The sequence below is a fragment of the Poecilia mexicana genome, unplaced genomic scaffold, assembly GCF_051168715.1.
Source record: "Poecilia mexicana isolate PSO_F unplaced genomic scaffold, ASM5116871v1 scaffold_13, whole genome shotgun sequence".
NCBI classification, from domain to species: Eukaryota; Metazoa; Chordata; class Actinopteri; order Cyprinodontiformes; family Poeciliidae; genus Poecilia; species Poecilia mexicana.
In genome coordinates, this window is record NW_028263382.1 from 26,986,192 (window position 1) to 27,009,037 (window position 22,846).

The window sequence follows — 22,846 nt, forward strand, 5'->3', positions numbered from 1 at the left end:
CAGCGTAATGCTGACCGTTGTTGGACCGTTCTTAGGTTTCAAAAGTGTCGCTTCATCTTTTCCAAAAATGTTTATGGAGGTAAAATAGTTCAATCTTCACTTCCAGATCTCAAATTCATTCATAAGACTCACCATAAACCTTCCAAAAACTAGTATCATTTTTCCAGTGAGTGATGATTAGAATCAGATGACAATGAGTCCAAACTCCACAACTAGTTTTGGAATGGATGGATAAAGGAGCCAGACAGATTCTTATAATAAAAAAATGCCTGAAAATTACATGTACAAATTGTTACTTTATGCTTATTTTATTTCCTCTAACGTTTATACACATACTTTGTCTATATGCAGTTTGGAACCAAAGTCAAATTACTTTTTGATGCAATTTAGTTACAGCTGATTTTTGTGAAACCAACCAATTTATATGAACGCTACCAGTACTGCTAAGAAGACTGGGTCAAACATTGAGCTAGAAATGTACTGGAAGCTTGGCGATGGCTACAAACAGTCTGGAGTCAAGAGTCAGCTGGCAAAGGCCCAACTAGGACTGGGAGTGAATGTGTACATGCCAATCTTTAAGGAAAATTCACTTCAGTAACATAAGTCAAATTTTAAACCCAATTATTGTTAAAAGTTATGAAGCATAAGGTGACTATATACACTTAAAGGTGTACAGTCACTGTGACTGTCTATATAACGACAGTGGAGCTCATCAAGAAGCAAATTGGCTTTTTTTTATTACAATATGTACATTTTAGTCATTTATCTTAAGTGAAACTATAAAAGATTAATTGAATAACTTTGCTGTGATTGCTCAACCTATGTCAAGACCGACTAGCTTAAATTTTATACCAGTTTCAATTTCCCAAACCGATGGGTCAGTATAAATACAGCCGATTTTTCTAAACATTTAATATTTTATTTGCAAACAGAATGTCTATTAGCCGTCATCTTTAGGCTGCAGGAACCTGAATGCTGGTTACCGTCGTTCTGCAGACATACCAGGATAAGGGATGACAATTTAGAGAAGAGGATTAAAAACGGGCTCATAATGTGGATGTTTTTAAAATACACAAATTATATTTCCTTCAATATCATTAGAAACTAATAAAAGGCAGTTCCATGCAAAAATAATAATAATTGGTCTTAAACACAAAATTAGAAGTAAAATCTGAAAAACAAAGCATTGCATAGACATTTCAAATCACACTTAAGTCTTTACTATAAACATGGATGCTCAAAAATTTAATATGCACCAACATGGAACCCTTCTCTTTTGATTTACAGAGCTTAAAAAAAAGAAAGAAAGAAAAACAAGAGACACTGTAATTCTGTTAGAATGCATCTGACCGTTTCCTGGTTTCCTGGCTGCTGTAGTGATTTGGTGAAGATTAATGAAAAAAAAAAAAAATCAGACATCAGGCTGATGGGACACATAAAAATCAGGCTTCCAACTCATTGGTTTCTGAATATTTTGGACATTAATTATTAACATAAGTCTGTACAGTTTAAAGGAGATACAAAAGAATGTTTCAGTGACTGCAAAACAAGATTAAGTCATCAATATTATCAATATTTTATATTAATACCAACAAGGCTGTTATTTTTCTTTTTTTTCCTCTGTGTTCAAGTCTAGAACATTAACCATTTTTAAAATTGAGTGTAGTAGTCATTGTCTGGCGGGCAGCGCGCCCCGCGGGATCGTCTGTCGAGTCTCCGGTCGCCACGTCTCGTCCTCCAGTGTGGCTCAGGACTTTTCCAGTTTCCTCCAGCACTACACACAAGTTTCTAGGCAAACCCGAAACACGGTGCTCACATGGAATGAAAAGGAAAAAAAAAAATTCACAAGGAATCGACACAAAGAAAAGTTGCACTTGGCCTCTTTCTTCCCTGTTTAAAAAGTAAAATGGAGGAAAATCTGGCAACTGTTCCCCTTCCAACATCTAGCCGAACACATCGTCACCCTCCGGAAAGAAATCTTACAGAATACAGTACGTCACGTTTTGTATTACTTCACTTGAACTGCAAAACGAGAGGGCAGGGGAGGGTGGTGGAACAGAAATAAGAATTTACCAAGTCTACACTGAATAGGACTCTCTGCGGATCCACAAAGAGATCAGAGGGAACAGTTAAACTGCAACTTTTTTGTTTCTTTCTTATTTTTTTGTTTTGTTTTTTTGTTTTTTTTTCTGTAGTGGCGTCCATTAAACGGCTAAACGACCACTCCGCTCCCTGCACTAACTTTCACAAGTCCTCTTCGCCCCGGTGGTCGGAGCCACGGGAGAAGGTAAGTGCGGGGTCGTGTTTAATCGTTCTTTTTCTCCCCCTCTGGTTTGTCTGTGACAGCGGGCGTGGTCTCTGCGGTGTTGTTCTGGGTGTGGTCCAGTCCGCTGGTGCCGAATTCATTCACTCTGTTGGGGTCGACCCGGTAGATCCAGCGCTGGTAAAGGTAGATGAAGAACACCACGTCTGCAGGAGAGGAGTCAGAAGTCGGGTGTGTCAGTGAATCAGTGCGGCTCAAAATTAGCAACATGTTTCAGAGAGCATCATTAAAAAAACAAAAAAAAAACAATATTTCAAAAATTTAAATTATACAACAAATAGTTGGAGTTTAGTTTTGAGGCTTTTCTGTTCTCATAAGTATGACCTTTAATATCCAAACTACCAAATACGTTGCCCCATAAAAAGTTTTCCAAATGGTCACACTACAACCACAAACTGCAGTGTAGAATCTGCCAGCAGAGCAACTATTAGTTGGACACGCCAAAATTTTGAACTTTGAAAGTGGCAAGAAAAAAATGATGTTAACAAATAAGCATAAGAAGTTAAGTTTGCCACCATGTGCCTTTTATACAGAGTGATCACTGCAGTAGACAGCTCTCTAAAAGACGTTTTCTTGAGCTTCTTGTGCTACATTTTTATGGTACAAATGCACACAGGCCACTGAAGTGGACACCAATGCATCATAAAATACACCATCAACTACTGGCCATCAGCTGCAAGGCCAAGAACATTTTTGTTAAATCCAATATGGCAGACAGATGGAAAAGCATGACGACCGACCCAGGCCCTATATATATATATATATATATTAGGGCTGAAACGATTCCTCGAATGATTCGAGTACCTCGATTACTAAAATTCCTCGAGGAAAATGTACCTGCCTCGAAGCTTCGTTAATTTATGTTTTATTAGTTAGCGCACCGTGTTCCGGCCGGGACTTCATTTGCGTTGCGCGGAGCTCTCACTTCCGCCTCTGAGTTGTTGACAAAAGCTAAGTCTCAGCGGCATAAAGTCCAATCTTCAAGATTGGCCCGTGGGGATTTTATTGATTGATGATAATGCCCGACTTTTTATTGTTTTTGGGGAACCAATAAGCATCCTTAAAATGACTGGGGAATGCCTGGAGTACGGCAGCATTTCTCCTCCGGGGCTGCTGGTTGAAAGCGAACAGCGGGAAGAGCGCTGAGGTGAGCGGATAGCCTGAACAGGGCGGGCGGCTGAGTAGCTGATGCTTACCGTGTAAATTTAGCTTTACCGACGAACCGTACAATAAATTTCATATCCCGGTCAGAAGAAACGGGTGGCGGAGCGCATCGTACATGGCTGGTAGATGAGTTTCTGAGTGTGACCAGTGAAGGTGTCGTAAATATCCCGTATTGCTTCCCCCCGTGTTCGTCCCCCGGTCTAACGGTTCGTCAGTCCGCTGGTCTATTTCCTCCCCTCCACCCCATCTTACGTTCGTTCATTCGCCCTCTCCTCCCACTCCAGGCGGCATTTCCCGTATTTTCAAACCCAAACCGTGACAGGTTAGGTGGCAAGGTGAGTTTAATTAATCTATTAAACTCACTGAAGATGAATACATAAACTAAAAGCTGGATTGTAGACATTTTTTATAAGCATATTTGTGAGCCTGCCTCTTTGTTATTAAATTCAATATAATTTCAGATTTTTCTATAACTTTTCTTCTGGTTAACTTAGAAAGTGAGCTATTATTGTTACAGGTTAGTTTTCTAAACTACAAAAAAGCAACTGTTAGGGATCCTCAAATATGAAAAATTGGACTGATATTGATATCTCATAGTAACACCGGTATTATGCCAGATTTACCAATATTTCATTTTACTTTTTTTTTTTATCCGATTACTCGATTAATCGTAAGAATAATCGATAGATTACTCGATTACTAAAATATTCGTTTACAACAGCCCTAATATATATATATATATATATATATATATATATATATATATATATATAGTTACATCAAGTAACCCCTAAAGAACAATACTACTGATGCATTTTCCAAATAACAACTATGTATTTGGAGAAAATCTTATAATAAGCAATAAGTAAAATTACAATAAGCAAAATTCAAAATATTTAGAATATTTATATCTGATTTTTACCATAAGAGCTGAATCAAGCCTGCCGTCTTCCAAATTAAAAGAAAACTCCGTATAAGTAGCTACAATTAATTGCCACAAGGTGGAGTTGGAGGATTAACTACAGTAAAAGTTGAGGCGGACATCCCAGCATTATTGTAATCTGGACAGCAGGTCTGAATCATCGCTGGATTCCTGGAGCAAATATTTGTGAGCTCCATTTCTGGTTGATATTAAACAAAAGAATTTGAGCAAATCTTCCTCCAAACAAACACAAAGCCTCTGGATTTACTGCCTCTAGAGTGAAAATCTAAAATGCATCAAACAAAAACAGCATGCATCACTTTCTAGTCACATAACATTATCTGATTAACATAATTATCAGCTGGTATAAATTATCAGTTAAATATTTTAGTAGAAGGCAACAGGACTTCTCTCGTTTCATGTTATTTCGTCTCTCATTCGCCTTCAAGAAACAAGAGAGAAGTCCAGCTGTTGTCTTCTTCTCAAGCAAGCACTTGGGAATTTGCATCAACAATGGACTTACCGTCTCTAAGGCATCCTATCCTGTACATCATGGGCATCTTGATCACAAAGGCAAACAGGTCATCAATAAAGGTATTGAGAGCCTTGTAGGTGAGCATCCTCCACGGGAGGTGAGCTACAGACTTCATTTTGTAGTTAATGAATAGCTGCGGTGTCATTGTAATGAAACCTAAAAAGAGATAGAAAGCAGCTGGTTATACAATCAACTCAGTAAAGCAAGCAGGCAGCTTGTCAGAGTGCAATTCAATGTCTAAAAATACACAAAGCCTTAACAGAGACTACAGGGAATATAGAAGTGCAACTATGATGCAAGTATAAAAACCAGCAGGTGTGTTTGCAACCAGGGACAGTTTAAGGGATGCAGCAAACCTGACAAAACATCCCAATAAAACGATAGAAGCACACACAGGAATGTTAGTGTACGATCACCAACAGATAAAGAAGCGCTGAACATTTAGTAACAGAATAATAATCTTTTGGGGAAATCTACAACACAAAGACACAAAAAAGACAAATTTATAACAGCTTTGAATGTTTTGCTGATGTAATCTGAATATTTAAGACAACCTAAAATCTAAAATACTAAAATATTTAAAATTCTAAAGAATCAATCAGCATAAAACTTTCAGTCCAAGAGCTTATCTTGTTGATATTTCACATTTTACTGTCTAAAAGAAAGTACATGCAGGTATTGTTTTTTGGGGTTTTCCCACAATTTCCAATTAAAAAAAACAACATCAAAAAGTCTTGATTCGACAGGTGTAACATTTCAAGCCTAAATTACTCTAAATCTAGATTTGTTTTTATTTACATGGTCACAGCTGAGATTATTGGAAATGTTCCATGCAGCAGGAAAAAAAAAAACATGTAATAAAGGGCATGAAACCATCAGATAAACTTACCAAAGGTTAACAAGAAGCCATAAAGCATGCTGAGTACCCAGGAGTACCAGCCTTTGTGCTCTACGTACAATAAGCTGTAGACGGCGTAGCAGCCGAACAGAGGATAGAGCAGCCATGACAAGTACCTGAAGGCCATCTGTTAACACAACAACACAGAACGGAGGTCAACACAACTCTGTGCTACTTACATACACTGATGTTGTTCATTGATGTAAAATACAATTAAAAGACCCGTTCAGGTCATTCATCAGGCATCAACATTCAGGGTTGCCAAAAGGAAACAACATTGCTGGCTGATTCAACTTCATCAGCCCAGGTGAATTCAATTTAAAAACCGAAACTCTTTTTAACGTTTGTTAACAATGATTATTATTTCAGTTACTTGGGCAACATTTTCCTTCCACTTAACTTTTCAAAAATATGCTTTGATACAATGCACTGAATATAGCAATAACCATTTTAAGCTTTCTGCCCCCGGTCATTACTTGTAGAAGGCGTCAATGACTATTTGCAAGACGGCGACGACGCTGGTCAGCAATACTAAACCAACGTTTATAACAGGCCGTAGCGTCACATCTCTACCACAGATCCCTTTTACTTAAATTTGGCCTTTAATGATATTCCAGCTTTCTTTTTATTTTTTTAGCTATAAAAAATGTATCAAAGTATTTAGTTAATCTTTACATGAGTTTCCCTTTTTAAACTGAATTTACTGGGATAAACATGACTAGAGTGCTGCATCTTGAACATCATGCAAACTTACATCATCATAGATTTTGGTTGAAGACTCCACATACGTTGATTTATCTTTGAACACCAATCTAGGAAGAATCCCTGCAATTTTGTTCTCTCGGTCCAACTAGAGGGAGCAAAAAATAACGATCAGAACAGAAATTCACATAAATCTGGTAATAAGTAATGAGCCCAACCCCTACAATTTCCCACTATAATTCTTGCCATGATGTGCTGAAGGGGGGTTAGAAAGAGTAAGAGCTTCTTAAAGAGATGGAGGCCAATTTCAAGGCATCAATTATGTCTATAATTCAAAGCCAAATTTCTTTTAATTTATTTTGGATATATACGGCATTTTGATAACTACTGAAGGCAACATAATTGCTTGACTGTGCGATAAAATGATACTTTATCTCTGAAAAATACATAATACCTCCTCAAGCTACATTACACCCGCTAAGCTCACCTACATAAAAAGCATAGCATGTTATATATAAGCCTGTCACGATAAATTGTCCCAGAACTTATTGCGATAAACGATAATATTGTTGTCTTGAGACAATTTTCAAGTAATATAATGGAAGAATATAAGAACACTTCCTCAAAGATCAATAAACTTTAAATTCTGATTAACTTTTAAACATTGAAACTGGAAGACATTTTTAATATCCAAAATAAATAAACAGAAATAACAAATAAAAGTAATTTTGAGGTTCCTTCAGAAAAAATTGTCTTTCACAAAAAGGGATAGTTGAGACCAGAGCACCAGACTGAAGACCAGTTTTGATAGAAAGAAAAAAAAGAAAAATGATATGTCAAGCAAATGAAAATTAATTTAGTTTGTTCGAGTTTATCATACGATTAATTGATTTTTTGTTTATTGTTCCCTAAAACATAGAAACTTCCCCAGATTTTACAGCAAAATGCACACGTTGGTTAGTGTTTATTTACTTACCCTGACATCCATAACCTTGGTGATTTTCCACAGATCAATTAGAAGACCGATGAAGACGCTGACTTGAACCACAAAGTTGGTTTCGTTGTCCAAAATGTACAGCAACACAACAAGAGACTGAAACACCCCGAATATAATGGAGCGCACAGACAGTCCTTCCAGAGATTGTCTGCTGTTCCAGAACTGGATATCTAATGGGAAGGAAAGAAAAGAAGAAAAACAGAGGATGATGTGGGGAAGCTCAGCTGGGAGACCGTGCTAACACACCTTCTGTTTTTGATGAAAAATGAGAAAAAATATCTGCCTACTCACCATTCTTAAAAGCGAGGAACTCAAAGATGCTGTGTACAATAGACACCACAATGGTGAGTCCCAGCAGGTATGGATTGGTTTCCAAGAGGGCGACCTGTACAAGAAAAAACAACATTTTAATGTTAAAGCATACAAGTTTTCTCATCTGTTAAAAACAAACACCAAAAAAGTGTTCACAGGGTTTATTTAACTAAGATAACAAAATCACACTAAGACTAAGGAAGAGCCAAATCAGGTCAAGTTCTGAATAATTAACTGAAATATTCTTTAATACAAAAAGCAATAAAAATATCTACTAATGTACAAATGAAGCAAACCTTACTGAAACTCATTTTTAAAATATTGTGAACACAAATTTAATCATCCTCATTTTTTCCATCCTTCTTGTAATTTGAAAATACTCCTGCTCTCATCTTCATTAAAACAATGTTTACTATTATTTAGAACCCTGCAGGGTTCTTCTCTGATGTAACATAACAATAGATTAATAGATTACACTACTGCAACCAAAAACGGGACAACTAACATGACAACACATCATTGTATTTAGCAGTGGGAGCTCACCTTGACGGAGTCTTGGTCTTCGTCAGATTGCTCGTATGTGTCCTCAGGCAGGAAGTTCCATGGCGAGCGAGCGTTCTGGGCAGCGTAGAGCTGCCAGCGCCACAGGGACAGCGGGCAGTAGGTGAGCCGCAGCGGGAGTTTGGTCAGGGTCTCATTGATGGGATAGTAGTCCTTCTGCAGGTTCCAGTAGTCATTGAAGTAAACTATGGGGTAGTAGTCGCCACTTACTGCGTCAAACTTAACATCTGGAGTCAGACACAGAACAACGGGAATATGAGACGTAAAACCAAAACGCTAGAAATTCAGTTACAACTGAAACATTGAAAACAGGAAGTGAAACTCACATTGGTCTAGAGGGGGTGGGACAGAGCCTTTCACCCAGGCTGTGTGATCATCCACCATATTAATGGTCAGGTTGGGGTGCCAGTGGGAGATAATCTCCACTGGACCGTGGCTCTCTGCCCGCTGTGAGGAAATATAGTTGAGACATTTCAGAGCAGCAACAGCCAACAACAAAAACAGGAAAGCTACTTAAAAAAAACTGATAAAATTTAAATAAATTATCTTTTACTTGGGTTATCCAGTTTGTAGAAGAAATGTGTTGGTGCTTTTATGCTCATTTCATTTATATAAGAAAATATTTCTAGTGATTAAATTCTTTGTTCTCTTTTCTCTATGTTCAACTTTTCCCAGGAATCTTTGCTACATTACATGTGATTTAGATATGAAGCTATATACGACCAATTGGTACAGGTAAGCTCTGTTACAAATGAAAAAAGAAATTATGGTTCTGATAAATGTATCAAATTTTATTTTGAAAATTCCCCCCCCCTTTCCTTAAACAACAAATATCTTTGCCCCCTGTTGAAATGGGGATGTTATATCAGACAAAAATGCAGGGGTTAGACAACATTTTAGCCTCAACTGTTTTTTGTGTCAGTTCACCTTAATCATCTCAGGATCTGCTTCCGTCTCTCCTGTGAGCAGATTCTTAGTTTTCATAAACTTTCTTCTTTTGAATTTATTGAGCACTGCACAAAAAACAAAGCAGTGATCAGTGGTTATTTAATTGCTGTAAAAAAAAATTTTTTTTTAAAACTTTAAAAACTGCTCCTTACTTTTTGTTGAATGAACTGTTGCCAGCCTGCGGTACTGCCCCTTGCGTTTCGGGTCGGGGTGGAATCCACTTTTAGTAAAGTAGACATGAATGTACAGGGAGCCATTCTGCTGAACTTTCTGCAATCAACCACCAAACAGGAAGACATTAAGAGTTGCAGACACAAATTTATAATAGACACTCTTCCACTGTAGAACCCTCCTCCCCCCCATTCTCAGAAACCCCTACCTCTGAGATGTCTAACTCTTTATACTGCTGGTAGCAGCCATCTCCGCTCTCCCCTGTGGCCCAGTCTCCATAGACCAGGTCCCTGTGGAACCAGAAAAGGGCATCTGTGTTGTTGAAGTCAGAGAACACCTCCTCCTGGGACACGTAGATGTACAGGTCCTGCAGGCATGGTGAGAAAAAAAAAAGGTGTTTATCTTATTACAGTGTCAGGAGAGATGCAGCCAGATAGGCTGAGAGCATGCTAACACTCGGCCACAGTGAGATTACGTTAGGGATCCCAACATGAGGGCTGTTTAGGAATGAAGATCTTGAATACATTATTCTTTTTATATGTATAGTGCCTTGAAAAAATATAAATGCCTACTAAATTTAAACTCAAATTTTGTGAAAGATATTTCACACAACTTTCAAAAGACACTAGATATTGTTATTTTTTATTTATCTTTAATTCACATAAATGAGAAAACAGGAAGAGAAAGAGGAAAAGTGCTGTACCATGAGGGTGTCTTTGGGGAAGAGGTTCCTGCTGGGTACTCTGGGGGCCCCTGCTGGGGTGTTGGGGTCAGGAGTGGACGGACCTCTGCGGAACCAACTACTGATTGCCCAAATTATGAAGATTCTGGAGAAACAAGCGACACCAAATCAGTAAAATGTTGATTTAGCTGACATACAGTTGAAGGTAAAAATTGTAGAGAAGATAAAAACATGTCAAATGTCATTTTTATTTAATTGTGGTACTCGCATTAAAATTGGAATTTGAGTTCATGTTGAAACTTTTGAGTTTTTTATTTGGTGGAAAGGGGAATAGGTGCTAACAGGACGACTCCACTTAAGTGACTGATAATTAAAATTCTAAAATGTTTCGCTTGTTCACTATCAACTAATTGGAGCTCAAGTAGTAATATATTTTATCTGGATTTAAAGCCTTCAGTGTCCCATCTTGCAGTTTTTTGGTGATTTAAAACACCAAAAAACAGAACACCACAGAGCAAAAAGATCACCAGTTACATCGATGAAGGAACAAGATGTTCTGTTTTATTAAAATGATATCGCTTTTTAACTGCAGTAACCAAATGAAGATGACATTTGAGTCAATTACAAAAAATAAAATAGATCTTTCAGGAAAACTGAAGAAGCAGCTGTGTCAGGACAACAAAAATGAAATTGGAATATAATAAAGCTTCTATTTCAGGACTCGATCTTTCTCAACCATTTAGAAAATTATTCTTTTTTTTTTGTCCTCTGCTTCATGGTTCAATTTGCACAGAAAAGATGATGACCCAGAGAAGAGAAGTAGAAAGACCGACTGCAGAGTCTCTACACAGATCTGGAGCACAGCGAACTAAGTGACCTGCAGCCCATTATTCTCCAACAACTTGTATCCTTCAATAAAACAGTGACTCCATTATGATTCTAATAGAATACATAACCTTTTATTTATTATTACAATGACACGCTAGTCCTTTATCTGCCAGCTGGTGAAATGAGTTACTCAGTCTGAATTAAAGGCAAGTAAAGCTCACCTAAAGAGGACCCCTTTAATGACCTGCCAGGCATTAGGTGCTTGTTGCTGCTGCTGCTGCTGCTGAGGATCCTGGGCATTTTCAGCTGTCTGGACAGTCTGACCGTCTGTTGTTGCAGCGGTTCCATTGCTGCTCACCTACAAACACAAACATGAAAAAGATGTAAGTGTGGCCAAATAGAAGACTCATTGGTGATGCAGCAGTGGGTAATGTCACAATGTCTCAGTGGAAACCAGTGTGTAAATAAGTATTGCTGAAAGAGAACTTTGATTTGCTCAACAAATGAACAAAGTGAGAATAGTATTAGTTATTACAAACATTTTTATGCAACTTTATTACATACTTCCTAATCCATTTGTAATTTTCAACTGATTAAAAAAAAACTATAAAAACAGACAGACAGATGTAAAGGGAAAATGGGAAATAAAAAGTCTTGCAATAGATATATTTCGACCAGTTGCAGTTTCTGCACAATCTTAAAAAATGTAAAGTGTGATATTTTGGATTTAGGTATTTTCCAGGTATGGAAGAAGACTCCCATACCTGGAAAATACCTAAATCCAGGTATTTAGGTATCCAGGTATCTTTTCCAGGTATGGAAAGAAAGCTTTCCATACCTGGAAAAGAAGACTTTCCATACCTGGAAAGTCTTCTTTTCCAGGTATGGAAAGAAGACTAAATCCAAAATATCACACTTTTTTTTAAGATTGTGCAGAAACTGCAACTGGTCAAAACTGTAAGAATCTAGATAAGGACAAGATGCATGATGGGAAAATGTCTCTTTCTAAACATTTACACTTTAGTTAGCTGCCAAAAACCTGATCCAAGTTAAAATCTATATGGTAAGTTTCCCTCTAATTGAACACAAATCACGTTGATGGATAATAACTGATCTTTTTAATTTATGAGGCAATAACTAAGTAAGATTTTCTTTTACAAAACACCTGAATGGTGAAAGAAATGGTGTTCATAATATTCTATCAAAAGAAATTATACAGCCTTAGAAGTAGAGGCCAAAGGTAAATGACCTCCATCTCATATTCATCTGAAGGTTTTAGTCTCTGTAAATGATCGCTTGGATCAGTAAAAGCTGATATTAGTGGTCACTTTACCCCAAGCTGCAGCATGCCAATGTAACACCCCACAACCCTCTGGCAAGGTCACAGTCTATTCAAGTATCACAATAGACAAGCACATGCCAAGTCAGGAGACTCATTCACTATCCATCTAACCATCTAATCTGCTCTGTTGTTATAAACACAAGGGATAGCACTGGTTGGCCTCTTAAAACAGACAGCGCAAAGCTAAGAGTGTCATCAGTTTCAACAAGTTATGTTTGTAGCTTTCAAAGACAAGGAAATGAGAAGATCTGTAGCATCCAACAGGCTTAGCAACATAATAAAGCTCACTGTTGAAGGCTATGAAGTGGACAAAAATAGGGCTTTTCATCCTCACTACCACATCCTGCTATGCAAAAATAAAATAAAGCTAATAAACTGGGACATAAACTTTTGTTTCCTAGATGGAACAAATGTATAGAAAACCCAAATATACACTCAGCAATAGAAAAAGGTTCTCTCTCCACCTTAAGATAATAATTTACACCAGCTGAACAAAGTTTAATCATTGACTAGGTTGTCCAGCTGAATGATTCACACTAGTTTTAGCCCTTTATCTGGGATTAGAGACAAACATCAACACTTTGTGACAGCAATATCATAAAATAGAGTTTGGAAAGCAAGAGAAATCTACCATTGACTGAAGTGCTGAGATCATTGCTGTTACAGAATAGAGCAGACCATACACTTATGATTAAATCTGACCAGGCGTCATCGACTGATGGCCCTCTCGAAATGCCGTCTCAGAAATTTCTCCAGATTAGCAACAGGACATTTGGAGAGCTGGGAAACTGCTCGCTCTGTAATTAATTGTAAATTTATCTTTGCACAGCATTTGCGTTGCCAAAGAGACACTTAACGCATTGTCCCGAACGGGAACATGGAAACCAGAGCAAAGCATCTTTCTTTCTGGCAGACAAAATCCTGAAGGGCTGTAAAATTTATCATTCCAAATGCATGAAGTACATTCACAAAATTCCTGAAGACACTATCTAGATTCCCAGAGACAAGTCTTGTTTTTTTAGAGGCAACTATGTTCTAACTCAAATACCTTTGATTAATTTAGAAAATTAAGGAATCCCTTTGAAGCTGATGCAAACACTGTAAACCAACATTTGATAGAATTAAAATACATGATACAAAAATGTTGCAAATATGTTTGTAAAATGAATCTAAAACAACAACGTAAGAGTTTTAGTTTTAAAACTACCTAACATACAATAATCCACATTCTTGGCTTTTTGTTGCCACTCAATGCTGCTTCATCCTTCATATTTTCATCTGTTTGTGAAATACGATGCTCTGAATTTTTACGGGCATCAGACTGAAGCACACAGGAGAGAAGTGGTTTAAAGTGATGATTCACACTGACCTTTAGTAACATGTTATGATGACTAATGTTCAGAAAATACTGTCTTTTTGCAACACTACACTTAATTAGAGGGAACAAATACAAGACCGTGGGCCTTTTCTACCAGCTAGATAATGCATGTGTTTGTCAAGCGTATATCTTCTGGTTATTTAGTCATCTTTGAATATCTTTTTTTATCTAGTGTCTGTTTTTCCATTTCCTTTGGTTGCTTCCATTTCATTTAGATCAATCTCTGCCTGGTTAGGTACACTTAAGTTCTCCATATTACTATTTTACTTTCTATGGGAAGGTTGTATCTTCTCTGTTCTAGTTCTTCACCCAAGTTGTTTTCAGCTGTGTTACATTAAGCGCATTAAGAAATCTCTCTACAAATATTGAAACTTTTATGCCACTAATGCTGACACCAAGTTAGGACCTCAGACTTTTAGTGGAATAAATGTCCACTTGATTGTTCCTCCACTTTTGATATCTACATGCAAGTAAATATTTTAAATATGCAGTACAAAAAAAAAAATTGTCAGTTTTCCTACTTTTATGGTCTTATTCATTTCAAGTCTTATTCATACAAAATGAACAATAAAGTTAATTTTGTAAATTTATTTTATGATTTAAAACAAAATAGTAAAGTCCTATACAACACATATAAATTATGATAAAAGGTCTGCATTTATATACCACAGCATCTACAGTTAGCTATGTTCACTGAATGCATTAACCATAAACAAGAAAGATGCCCATCTTTTAAATAAAAATATACTGCTGCGACTTTCTATCCTTCTGCTTGCTTGAGCAATTTAATCTTACATATTGAGAATTTAATTTTTTGTAAAGAAATGGAACTACATACGTATCTACGACGCCCAAAGTTTTAAATGACGTGGTATGTGGTGGTCTAATATCTTTATTTACGTGATCCACTCACCATCCACACATCTGGTCAGCTAGTCAGATACTCCAAATTAAATCATAGAGCTGATTGAGCTTTTGTGGTTACCATTTTTGATTTTCAATCACTTGATTAGCAATTAATGGCTGCGCTATCATGTTAGCAGATAAAAAACAGATTTTTATCTGCTATGGGTTGCAGTTTTTACATTTTTTTTTAATAACGCATACACTCTCAAAATACATATTTTTCCCCTTTTGCTGTTAGTTATCTATACAGGACTAATTGTTAAAATTTTGATCCAACAAAAAAGTATAAAATATAGTTCAAAATGAATAGGAATTCTTAAATAAATCAAACAGTCTGGATGAAGCTTTCAAGTATCTATAAACAAAAAAGGACTCAATCAAGAGTTGGAAACAATATATGTCTCAGTATGAGAATTTCACTATACATTTTATTTTGAGAAAGATCACTAGCTTCATGTTTTTGGGTTTATGGTAGCTGATGTTTTAAAATGGTGAAAATATATTGATACAGTAACAAACATGACCCTTTGGCAAATGACAGGACTATTATAAATTTAATTAACTAACATTTCCTCTACCTGCTGAAAGGTGAAACATTCAGTGATGATTGTTCCTAGTAGGTTCAGGCCAATATGATGAAAATATATTTTAATTCAGCATTTTGTGATCTTGGGACAAAGTAAGCTGAGGAACGTAAATGACCTCAAATTTAAGCTTTTAAAAAACAAAACTCTATCTGTCTTTGCATAAAACCTACACAAATTTTATTTAAAATTAATTTTAGTGCTTTTTCAGAGTAAATAGTGTGAGTTATAACTATTCAAAATGGTAATAACATAACTAATTTCGGGTTCTTTTTCCCCAGAAATGAAGCTGATCCACGGTAGTTTAGATGACAATAAAAAGGACTGAAACTGCCCTTGGGTGAAGGTTTCACAAGCCTTAATGGTCTAATAGAGAATGTATATCTTTTGAAGGATAGACCGGTTCAAATTTGAAAAGTGTGGGTAGATTGTTTGAGAGAGCTTTTTAAAGCTGTCCAGGAGCCAAAAACTGTCGAATTGAAGCCAATTCATTATGCTTACTTTTCCATTCTGTAAAGAGACTGCGTAGGAACCTTGTTCGGCAGTTTTTGGCTAAGCTACATCTGGTTCCCCTACCTGACCAATCTTAAGAGGCAGCGTTTCTGTCATTTGAACGGTCACCATTCACACCGAGGAGGAAAATAGCATATGAAAGGGTTTAACCTAAAGTTGAAATGAGTGGGAACACACTGGCCCCATTAACCAAGCCACGCTGCGCTGACCAGGTTCAGGCCTTGTGATAGCTAACTGTCACGCTGCGGTTGTCAGCTGGTTAAACACCAACACATTAAACTTAACATATAGTCGGCATTATTTTAAGGTTCGCCTTCGGGTACATTTTCTACTGTCAACACTTTCTTTGCTCCGTATCTCGACTCGTTAACAGTCCCGGTTTCACAACACACTGTAAGCGGCGACGGGAGGTCGTTTTAAAACCAACCGGCACTGACAACGTCACTGAGGCTCGCGCAGCGACGGTTGACACGGTTAAATGTTAGGACGAGCAAGCGCTACGTTGAAACCGTCAAACCGACTCCAACTCTCCGAACGTGACGAGTAAAAACCCACTGTAAGGTTGTCATTTATTTTACCTCTCCGTTGCTGACTGTAGGTTTAGTTGATTCGCTCCCCTGCGTCGCCATCTTTCCTCGTCTCTATCGCGCAAACACCACACTTGCTGGCTGGGAAACTGCGCTTAGTCTCGCGAGACTCCCGTTGTACCGTCATCGGAGTGATGTACCTTCATCGCCCTCTCATAATGATAAAACATCTACCGAGTTGCAAAAAACTAACTTATTAAACATAGAAATAAAAATAACAGTATTTCATAATGTTTAGTACATATGGGTCATTCATTTTCTGGTAACTTAATGTTATAATCAAAATCATTATCTATAATCAAGTGGTTATTTGATATTTCAAAACAAAATGTTTTGATATGGAAAAGTTTTCAAAATTGAACGGGATGATAAAAGTCATCATGCCACAGCTTATTAATCAGATTCAGATCCACACTTTATTTTTCCGAGACATTTGACTTGCTGGTGTGCTTTGAATCTTATCCTGCAAGATAATCAAATATGTTTGAGCTTAAATATACAAAGCAACGGCCAAACATTATCTTATGACTTTCTTTGGTTTTATTAGTTTAACAACTCCTGGGCAAGTTTTCCACAGTTCAATGTCTTCTCATTTGTATACATTGGCTCTCACTGAGGTACCTACGCCCTTTCCAGACTGATAAAGGTAACAGACTTCTCATTTCTTCTTCTTCTTGAATTTCTTTAGATCCAGATAGGATGTGCTGATTTTTGAGATCCTATCCTACCTCACATTGTCTGGCAGGTACTGGCAATTACTTGATTCTATAGTGATATGCCCTGGTGTGGCTATTAATATTAACCAAAACATGATTTATCACAGAGCACTTGCGATTTAGCAAAGTAGGTTTTTAAAACTCAAGACATGACATCGTCTTTTGAACTAAATTTTGTATTTACTCAGATTATTGTGATCGATAAGCTAAAATACTTAACTATGCCCAAAATTCAAAAGCAAAAATCTGTGAGGAGGAAAAAGCTTTTTCATGTTATGAAAAATCCAAATCAGATTGTTGGTCAGGAATGCAAATATTACAATATATGACTCACTTATTATTACAAGTCAAAAAAAAAAACCAAATGCTGATCACGTGTACTGTCTTTATTAGTGTGGATTATCCTTTGGCACATATTGTCACCAGCACCTTAGAGGTCAATGAATAATAATTACCACCAACTTTATTGAAAAGACATTGAAATTATAACAATTTTACATTTTTCCAAATTAAACAGTATGCCAAGTGTTTTCACATATAACAAAAGCAAGTCTACCATCAATTTGAGATGCAACACTTTGACACCGAGTGATGCAGTTGTTGCAGAGATCTGCAGGTAACTGAGTAAAATCAGTTGCACAAATATGTGAGTGGTGACATGTGACAAACAAAGCAGCCATGTTTTGATTAGAAGGGAAATATTTGTTGGTCTTTTTTTTAAAAAAAAAAAAAAAGAAGAAAAAATCAGCAGTAGTGTCAGAAAAAGCAAACCTGTTACTTAAAAAAATAAATGTGATGCATTTTCTGAGAGCGACTTGTTTTAAAAAATGTAAGTATCCACCGCCTGCAGCTTTGATTTACCTTTACCAATCACAAAGTTACTAACCTGGAGTGACCCTTTTTACTGTCAAGTATGATTAGAGTGAATTTTATACTCGATTGACAGTCCTTAAACAATACGACTGTAAATATGCGCAGTTACACAAAATTCAGACATGCTGACATGAATTGAAAATAAAAAATATTCAAACTGATTCAAAAACAGAACAAAATAAGAAAACTTAAATACATTAATCTGAAAAAACAAACCTTCTTGTGTGCAGCACTGTCAGATGTAACTAGTTTTTTAAATGACTCGTCTAATGTCACAAATTCATTAATCACTTCTGTGAGGCTGCGGGGAAAAGAAACTTCCAGCTAAAGTGCCTTTGGATCATGCCATCCACGGAACAAACAGGAACATTTGTTACGATAAGTCAGTCATTCTCCTTCCTCTCTGTTCAGTGAGTGGATCTGAAATTAAAATAAATGACCACAACAAGAAAAAAAAACAAAAAAAAAAAAAAACAATGAGAACAGTTCTATATCTCATCCAAACCGTAATCCTCTTCAGGGAAGTCTCCCACAGTCACATTCAACGGCTTCACAAATGCCCCATATTTGTCTTGACACTCAAAGTACTGCTTCCCCTGAACGCTGGACACACAATAAAAATAAGTTAAGATTCAAATTTGCAAAAATTGTTTACATTAATGGGGGGAAAAAATAATTCATCTTACGTTCCATTGTGTTTTCCAAGGGGCTCATCGTACTTCACACCCACCCAATGACCTGACTTGAACTCTGTTGTACCTACAATGATACACATTAGATGGTGGGACAGGGAATAAAGCCTGTAAATGCAAATATTTTGCCATAATCTTTTTCCTCCTGTTTTAAACAGCCAAGGAAAATGTTGAAGACTGTATAGGAACCACAAAAATAAGCATATGTGTTTTTAACAGACATCATACTCCTACCAGTAATCAGCTTGATAGTTTAAGCAAAATAACACCAAGTTGAATTTTTGGATTTCAACACCGTCTCTGAGCAGTGTTTACTGAGACTAACTTAAAGCTGCACATTTAAGTGCAACAAAGCAAAGGAAGTCTCTACTCTCTTTGAGTCACAGTGATCAGTAGCGTGTTATGCCATATATTCATGATGTTTTAAAATATTACACCCGAGGCACAAGATTTTGCTCAGACACAGAAAAGTGGAACTTCAGGACAACTGACAGGTTACTAATAAAATGGGAATATTAGTTTATTTTTGTAATGTCTGCATTCAGAATGTTTGGCTGTTTTAATTTCTAACTCCTTGCTTCAGCAACATCAGCTGGGTTTAAAGATGCTTTGTTTTCCAAAATGGTGCCAGAGTTTTCAAATCCAGCAGAGACACACTAAGAACTCACATAGACAAAATAGAGCAGCTTGCTGTACTCCATCTTATCAGCTGAAAATCTCACCGTTTCTTACAGCTCGAATAAACCAGATATACTCCACATATCAGGAAATGTAATATTATTACTGCTTCTGACCCAACGGTCACCAGTCAGGGTAAATGAATCTGGAAATAGACTTTAAGCACACTTACCAACATACATAACCGTGCCAAGCTTTGTGGGCTGCCCTGGGACCTCCACTTTGCAGCGGCTGCCGACAGAAATGGCCTCGGCTGCAGTCTTCTGCTGTTCATCCCGAATGGTGAGCTCAGCTTTCTTCTTCGCAGCTTCTTCCTCGTTGAAGCGGCCTAAATTCTGCTTCTTTAAGAATGACCGGACGGATTCTACAAGATATGTGCATTTTGTACATTGAGCAATAATGATCAAAGCCATAAAGAGCGACTCAAGGTTCAAACCATGGAAGCATACATTTGTAATGGATGGTCAACAAATCAAGAGTTTTTACTTAACTAAAATGTAGTAGTTAGTTTGTTTTTAACTAAAGTGGCTTGCAAATGTATCTTTAATACTCATCTTGTCACTTTCAAAATAATTAGTTTGTGAAATTAAAAATTTCTCAAATCAATTTTTAATCCACGATTTGTTTTAGGAACAAATTTAAGAGGAGAAATGTGAGAGATTTGTACCTTTCCGTTGTTCATAGGCCTCATCTGAGAGCTCAAACTTCTCCACTTTGGAATCATCAAACAACTCGCTGGTCTGTCCTCCACTCCTGTCAATAACCTGGTCAGGAAACAAAGAGACAAACACAATAATATAACAACCACAAGCATTTTATTGTAGTTTTTTAACTACAGTAAACTATCTACATCAATAACAATAAAAAAAAAACCTGATGTCATCCACACATTCTGATTATACTAAAATAAAGTCACTGTAAAGGTCAAAATTTTATTTATGCAAGGGAGTATTAGGGTCACTTTGAGAAAGAAAAAAAATAGGATTTATTATACAACTTTTTAGAGCAATATATTAAGAGAACACATTACAAACAACTGTTTTTTACAGCTGATAAAAGATCACAGAATCTGGTCACAGTAGCTGCTTAAAGGGCAACAGCAACTTTATCAAATAAGCTTTTCCTTTTTAATGCAAGAGGTGATCATGTTTGTCCACATCTCCCAAAAGCATCTGGAATTATGGCTAGTTCACATGGAAAGATTTTTATGCAGATTTCCACCCAATTTTTAAAAATAGCATCAGTCAAGTTCTGCAAAAAAACCTTCAGATATTTTACATAAAACTAAAGATGATCAGATTTTTTTTTTTTTTTTTTGGATCAGCGCACATTTAAATAAACAAACCCTTGCTTCCTATACCCCAGTGAGGAGAGCCGTTAACGAGTAATGGTGCAGCACGCTGACGACAGTCAAAACTGCAATTAAATCAATAGATGCTTTACTTTGAGTATCGAATGCAGGCTAATGCAAGCAGATAGGACTGTTAAACATTCCCAATTTATCTGACCAATAATTGTGTGTGTTTCCACACTTAATTTAAGAAGGAAAACAATTTTAACATCACACACTCCTAGATTTTCAACCAGTGTATAGTTTGTAAATAAATTTTACATCTACTGTAACTTACATTTTATCTACCGTATCACTAGATATTGCATTTCAAGTACTTTTAATATTGTACGTACATGTATTCTGCATTCATCATCCACAGGGTAGGAACCAAATAAAGCTTCATCGTTATCGATTTTCTGTAGGAACCTATCGGTGGTGCTAAAAATCTCCAGGTCCATGCTGGAAGCAGGTACACCAACATTCATCTCCAGGAGCATCTTAGCACAAGAGAGTAGACACAGAATAGACCACAGTTAGAAAGTAGAACTAGTTAATATTCTCAAAGTAAAGTGCAAGGGATGTTATACTTGTATATTACCTTTAATTCTGCAATAGTAATTCTTTTATTGAACCTTCGGCGGTTCTCGAAGCTGGAAAGGCTGCTTGTGATACGGACATTCACAAACGGGTTGGTAACCACCGTCACTTCACCGTCCATCCTGCGCTCTGTTCGGGCCCCACCTAAAAACTTGTTTCTACAAATGAAAATAAATACCATCAACAGATCATCCAACAGAATTGAAAAGATTTTAAACATGTAATAAGGCATTTTTATGCGACTTCAGAGGAAAGGATGTCCATTTCTACACCGGGAAAGTCTCTCTGATGTTGATGAGAACAAATCCTTTACAATGACGACCTGGCCGGGAGAACAAGGCATCATTGATACTTACAAAGGAAGTACGTTTTCACTGCACAAAGTGAAATCAGTCACTGAAATGTGATTGTATATTAAATGTAGCGACAGAAAACCTTTGATCTGAACTGCTCAAGAAGAAGATGCTGAAATATTTGTTTGGTGCCACTGCATTTATCAAAAGTTGGCCTGATTACTATGAAGTTATTTTTTTAGGAGAGCAGCCAATCTTTACAACAAGGATATAGAATAAAAAGTTAAACAGCAAAGAGTCCTGATTTCTATCTAATGAAGCGTTCAAGTAAAAATACGAAAATATATATATATATACATGAACAGTTTCCATCCTGCAAAACGAATCTGTCAACCGTTTAAAGGGATTGTCGAAATTTGACTAACAATTAGTCTCCAGTAATTAAGACAATGCAATGTACAAATGTAACCAGGATAAAAACATGAAAAGTTGCAATAAAGTATTATTCATCTACTTTATTAGGAAGTAGATGTTACCGTAGGTGCAACAATGTAATAATAAAATATCCTGCATCCTACAAAGGCAGTGACTCCACGTTTTTGCCAGGGGACGCAGTATTTTTCAACAAGTCCTCGTGTTTCAGTGCATCACAGCAAGCATTTAGTCCAGCAAAGTGGCTTTTATCCCGTCTTTATTCCAGATTAATTTCACTCAATGAGGTTTCTTCTTTTCGCTGTCATTTTAAATATGACTATCGTTGGCTACACTCTGGGTTAGCTAGCTGATAGGGTTGGTGGTAAGCAGCTGCAGCAGCCACGTTGGACCCATTGAGATACCTCGAATAAACCACAGTTTTCTGACATTTACTTACATTTGTGTGTCTTATCTCCAGCGGTATGAACAAGTTTTGAGAAAACAGGCTAGCCGTGTACGGTTAAAAAACCGTTATAAACTACAACGACACTAAAACAAAAATGGTGAACCTAGCCTCGCTTTGTATTTACGCTAGAAAACTCAAACTCCAATTCCTGCTACGCCCTGCTCTGGAAGGTTCTACCCGCCTTGGGAGGAACGCACCAATCATATTGGAGATAGAACGAGCTCAACCAATAAAAATTACTGTTACACGATCTAACAACGGAAAGACCTCCTCCACCGGAAATACTTGACAAAATCAACAACCAATCCAAGGACAGAACTAAAAATCTCAATATGTAGGATCAACCACTAGACGGCGCAATTGTGTAAATGGCCAAAATAAATACCCCGTAAAAAGTGTTGAATTCTTTGACGAAGGCATGGATACATCGG

General features: G+C 36.9%; 2 protein-coding genes across 2 annotated transcripts; both read right to left on the reverse strand.

The window, feature by feature from the left end:
* Positions 1-897: 897 nt before the first annotated feature.
* clptm1 (CLPTM1 regulator of GABA type A receptor forward trafficking) lies at positions 898-16,453 on the reverse strand. The gene is made up of 14 exons (XM_014991032.2): positions 16,345-16,453; positions 11,265-11,401; positions 10,237-10,360; positions 9,742-9,900; positions 9,515-9,632; positions 9,342-9,427; positions 8,741-8,861; positions 8,397-8,641; positions 7,833-7,926; positions 7,521-7,711; positions 6,597-6,692; positions 5,834-5,969; positions 4,933-5,100; positions 898-2,469 (listed from the first exon to the last, which is right to left on the reverse strand). Exons 1-14 carry the CDS (start codon positions 16,393-16,395, stop codon positions 2,306-2,308), a joined length of 1,890 nt encoding a protein of 629 aa, XP_014846518.2. The 5' UTR covers positions 16,396-16,453; the 3' UTR covers positions 898-2,305.
* A 987-nt stretch (positions 16,454-17,440) lies between these two features.
* tbcb (tubulin folding cofactor B) lies at positions 17,441-22,589 on the reverse strand. Its single transcript, XM_014991036.2, has 7 exons — positions 22,407-22,589; positions 21,244-21,400; positions 20,999-21,142; positions 19,980-20,076; positions 19,485-19,676; positions 18,629-18,701; positions 17,441-18,545 (listed from the first exon to the last, which is right to left on the reverse strand). Exons 2-7 carry the CDS (start codon positions 21,361-21,363, stop codon positions 18,431-18,433), a joined length of 741 nt encoding a protein of 246 aa, XP_014846522.2. The 5' UTR covers positions 21,364-21,400; positions 22,407-22,589; the 3' UTR covers positions 17,441-18,430.
* Positions 22,590-22,846: the final 257 nt, after the last annotated feature.